Below are 4,772 nucleotides of genomic sequence, written 5' to 3' on the forward strand. Positions count from 1 at the left end.
CCAGCCCCCCGACACGCCTGCCGCAACGGGCGCAGGAAACGACACCTACGTCTGCTTCCAAAATTAGCTGCAGCAGAAGGGCTGAGAGCTGCAAGCTGCTTACATCTCTTACCGCTGCTGGGGTGAACCACCTGAAACCCCTGAGCCTGTGACCCCATCGGTCTACTAGGTGTTAAGTGTTTCTTAAAAAGCCAACCAGGTGGATTCCCACGTACCTCATGACGATGAGGTGAGCAATGAACCATTTCACGGACCAGGTACAGCAATCTGACTTTTTTTTAATAAATACACAGCTCACATGTACCAAAATAATTATAAACAAAAAATGTACAGTATTTACACAATATACAATTGCTAAAAAGTGTAGCAATTATGACACACATGGTGTGAAACACGCTGTTTCCAATGCCCACAGTTAACATCATTGCTACTTTCTCCTAACAGCCGGGAGGTCACCAGTCCCTTGGTTTGACTCCTCCGCCTGGGATGCCCCACTGAGAGCAGCTGAGGTCGGTCAGCGAGGCCAGGGAGCATCACCGGCCCGACACAAATTGGCACAGAGTCTCCGAGAAAATGGGGTGTCGGTATGAGCCTGCCCTTGCCACGAGAGGACACGCATTCCTCGTGGTAATTAACGCCACAAGATTAACTAGCAGGTTGGATGCGTAGTCTGTTACCTTCGCAGGGTTGAGAAGATTGGCTATGTGGCTCTTTATCAGGCGGTGTGAATAATCAGAGATCTCTACTGATGTTACACATCCCACTGCTGTATTTAAACACAGGCCAGAACCCGGAACCATCCTATTACAATTACATGCTCCTCGCTGGGCAGTGTAGTATTTCCCTCCTGGTTTTTCCCTCCGTGTTGCGACTTTCTGTTTAAGTGAAGAAAGTCAGTCCTTTTTCTATACATATGTACACAGTCACTTCTTTTCATAGAAAGCTCTGCTTTAAAATGTCAGCTGTCGTCCTCCAATAAGGCAGTCATCATATATAAGCTGGAAGAAAAAACAAAAGGCTGTTAATGCGAAACTCTTACTGGGAGTATCGTATCCACTCTGGGATCACTGCCAAATCCTGCATGCCCTGACTCCAGCAGCGTATAGAATTTCTACACTGAAATGGTTACGTTTGCCATTTCACAGCACTGGGAATGTTAGAAAAAACAAATGCCGGGGAGAAGAAAACCACCCATTAACTTGAATTTTATCTCACAAGGTTCTGTAGGTGTCAGCAACAGAAAATGTTCAGAGCCTCCTGTTGCATGAAGTTAACCTCCGTTTCCTCATGTGTTTTTTTACATTTTATTCTTAAATTTATTCCATTTACATGCTTGCCCCAACTGCCATCTTGCTGAATGGCTGACAGCGTAACCTTACTTTACGGGCTATTTATACCCGTCTGTTATATAGGTAAGAGGTCACCGGAGCATGTCGTCAGAGCAGCACCAACAAACAGAACTACAACGGGCAGGATTTTCCCTTTATCTTGAAAAGCTGCAAATAGCTACTTACTTCATCCTCTGTGAATTCAGGCTCCGATTCACTGCTCTCCTCGTCCTCACTTTCTGGCAACATCTGTAGGTCGGCTGTGGTCAGCTGCTTCAGCTGTTCCTGTATGCTGGAGTTTTCTCTTCCCCATGTGAGCTGATAGGGGGAATAGCCCTGGTAGGTCACTTTGTTCACGTCCGCCCCGTGTTTCACCAGAAGCGAAACCAGGTCTGAATTCTGCAGGTCGACAGCCAAATGGAGCGCCGTTCTGCCATTGCATGGCTCCTGCGTGAAAATAACACAAGGTTTGGCATGTTAGGAGAGTCAGAGCCGGTGCCAGACCTATTGATTCTTACGACTACACAACCCCGCTCAGTTAAATTCATGGTATACATTACATACCTGAGCGTTTACATCTGCTCCCAAGGACAGCAAGTATTCAACAATAGCCAGGTATCCTTGAATAGATGCCAAATGGAGACATGTATGTCCTGCAAAACACAAATTAAGGGAAAATTTGAATAAGTCTAACCTAATGCCTGATCATTCAGTTAAAGTCAAGATGATAGGACAGGACGATATCTAAGTTTGTGATTCATCCATGGCAAAAGGGTGTTTTCCAGAAGAGCTTTCCAGCTTCCAGTAAGTATGAATAACAGGGTTGGATTTTGGAAAGATTTCTTAGAGGCTTTACTCCAGTATTTGACTGCAACTTATTTTAACTAAAAAAAAGGAGCACTGCAAAAGTACTCCCTAAAAATGCAAACCTGAAAGCCATGAGAGCCAGTAAGCAACAGTGAAGAGGCCTACAAGACAGCGACACTAAAGAAGTCAAACACTGCTGTGTGCTTTGGGCTCCTCAACTCTCAAATGGGCGTAATGATCCTTCTCCACCTCTCCAGAGATCTTTGAGGTCTGGGGGACAACAACTCTACCCCTGGTACAGCACACTGACATCGCTGTACAGCAGCGTGCCCGTACCGTTGTAGTTGGTGGCCTGCAGGACAGGGAGGAGGTGGTGTGGCTGACAGTACTGCGTGAGGACGCTGACACTCCTGAGGGAGCCCTGCTGGCAGGCAATGTGCAAGGGGGTGTTTCCTCGGAAGTCCCTGATTTCCAGGTCACATCCGGCCTTCAAAAGGTGCTCGGCGATTTCAGGCTGATCGGTGATCACTGCCAGGTGAAGAGGAGTCTGCAGGCAGAAGAGAAAATGCAGGCCTGTAAGTTACGCCACAAACTTGGCAGCAACGTCTGGACAAACAAGACCCCTCGACCGCTTGGCAATTTATGCCCCCAATTAAAACCACATCCCAGAGACTCAGTTCTTTATGCTTCCCGACACGTTGCATGGTTGCCCTTTAGTCTGGAAGTGATGAACTTAGGCCTCTCCAGATACCGAACAGACAATCCATATGAAGGGTATCATTAACATCCCAATAAAAAGGGATGCAACCCATTGCATCATATTTGAAAAATGCAGGCGTTAAATGGCACTCTCAGACGAGAGGAAGCGTTGTACTAACACTAGCTGGAGCCAGCTGGGGACTTTCCTAAATGCAGGCTTTGATTTACTATTCATCAATTTAAAAAAAAAAAAAAATTAAAAAGGACTTTTTTGGGGTGGAATTCCCCCAGAGGGTTTTTGCGGGGGCGGCGGGGGCCGATCTGGATTTGGGGGCTGTGAAGGTGAAAGTACCTGGCTGAGGTTGTTCTGGAAATTCAGGAAAGCACGGTCCCCGGCCGCCTGCCGGATCACCTCCAGGCTCAGGGCTTTCTCCTCGTGAATAATCGCCAAGTGGAGAAAACTGCAGGAAAAAAAAAAAACAAACAATACAATTAAAAAAAAAAAAACAACAAAAACAAACAACAAAAAAACCTAAACGACCCACGTTAAACCTCCCCCCCCCCCCCCCCCAATCCAATGTTAAACCCCCCCAGAACCCCCATTCAGGGCGGGCGGAGGGGCGCGGCGTCCCGGGGCAGGGGTGATGCGCGGGTGTCGCAAGCCGGGGCTTTCGGCAGCCGGGGCTTTCCGCCGCCGCCGCCGCCGCGGAGCCGCCTGGCCCTGGCGCCCCTCCAGGGACTTTCCGCCCTCCCCGCCCCGCCACGGCACGGCCCGGCACGGCCCAGCGCCTCCCCGCCGACAGCACATCCTGTCCCCGTCCTCACCGCGCCACGTCCCCTCCCGACCCGTGTCCCTGTGTGTGTGTGTCCCCTCGTACCCCCCCCTCCAGCCCAGACCCCCACTTACGTGTCCCCGTCCTCCGTCAGCTGCTGCGCCCAGGCGGGCGGTTCGCGGGGCTGCAGGCGTATGTCCTCCAGCTCCTTCACCAGCTGCCGGTACTCCTCTTCCTTCATGGAGTCCAAGCCGCTGTCGTGGCGGTCGTCGAGCGGGGGGAACCCGCCTTGACGCTCTTTCTTGCTTTGCTCGTAGCCCTCCATTACCAGCGGCTCGACGGGGCGGCGGGTGCTGATCATGGCGGCGGCGGCGGAGCTGCGGCTTTGCTGCGAGTGAGCGGCGGCGGCGGCGGCGCTTGGCATATACACCCCGGCGAGGGGATTTCTGCGGGGGAGGAGCCGCCGAGGACGGGAATTTCCAGCCACTCAAAGCCCGACCGACGGGTCTGGTCCTGCTCGGCGCCGCGGGCGGTGGCAGGGAGGGCGGATCGCATCGGGCCGGCCCCTTCCCTCCCCTCCGCCGCCCCTCCCGGGGCGGCGGAGGGGAGGGAAGAGGTCGGCCCGGGAGGGCACTTGGCTTTTTTCCACGTCGAGGGGGAAGTACTCGCCTCCCCGGCGTCCCCGTAGGTACTTCCCTGCTGCGCCCCGGGCGACTGCCCCTTTGCCGGCTTTCCCGGGGGGCTTTCCCTGCCCTGCCCGGTCGTGGGGGCTCCCGGTGCCCCTTTCCCCGGCCGCTGCGGGATCCCCACGGCATGCTGCGGGGGGGCCTTGCACGCTGCAGGGTCCCCTTGTGCACCACGGGGCTCTCCGCACCGGTGTCCCCTTGCATGCTGCAGGGGTCCTGGCATGCTGGGGACCACCCACACATGCTGGGGCACCGCCGGCCTTGATTGCACCCCGCATCCTCTCCTCCTAGACTTTTCCACCAGTTTGCTCTTTCCGTACGAAGAGCTGTGGGATGGCTGAGGCCGGAAGGCCAGTCTGTAAGCGGACAAAGCGGTGGTCATCACGCTGGGTGAAGCTCCACCACCCATGAGGTGCAGGGTAGCACCACAGCTCTCCTCCGCTGCCCTCATCTGCGCAATGGCAGATCCCTGACCCTGC

General features: G+C 53.5%; 1 protein-coding gene across 2 annotated transcripts; it reads right to left on the reverse strand.

The window, feature by feature from the left end:
- Window positions 1-258: 258 nt before the first annotated feature.
- On the reverse strand, window positions 259-4,125 carry NFKBIA (NFKB inhibitor alpha). 2 transcript variants are annotated; one of them, XM_082485652.1, is made up of 6 exons: window positions 3,742-4,119; window positions 3,187-3,295; window positions 2,472-2,682; window positions 1,893-1,981; window positions 1,515-1,775; window positions 259-998 (listed from the first exon to the last, which is right to left on the reverse strand). In XM_082485652.1, the coding sequence occupies exons 1-6, from the start codon at window positions 4,029-4,031 to the stop codon at window positions 951-953; spliced, it is 1,008 nt and encodes a 335-aa protein (XP_082341778.1). In that variant the 5' UTR covers window positions 4,032-4,119; the 3' UTR covers window positions 259-950. The 2 variants fall into 2 exon arrangements, with proteins under 2 accessions (XP_082341778.1, XP_082341777.1); XM_082485651.1 differs by lacking the exon at window positions 259-998 and having other exon boundaries at window positions 1,024-1,775; window positions 3,742-4,125.
- Window positions 4,126-4,772: the final 647 nt, after the last annotated feature.

Source organism: Vanellus vanellus, assembly GCF_965231255.1.
Source record: "Vanellus vanellus genome assembly, chromosome: 6".
Lineage (NCBI taxonomy): Eukaryota > Metazoa > Chordata > Aves > Charadriiformes > Charadriidae > Vanellus > Vanellus vanellus.

Coding starts and splice junctions, on each gene's coding strand:
- NFKBIA (XM_082485651.1), bottom strand. CDS start 4,031: ATGCCAAGCGCCGCCGCCGCCGCCGCTCACTCGCAGCAAAGCCGCAGC. Junction 2,683..3,186: donor TCCAGAACAACCTCAGCCAG/GTACTTTCACCT, acceptor TTCTGCCTGCAG/ACTCCTCTTCACCTGGCAGT. Junction 1,982..2,471: donor GCAGGCCACCAACTACAACG/GTACGGGCACGC, acceptor TGTGTTTTGCAG/GACATACATGTCTCCATTTG.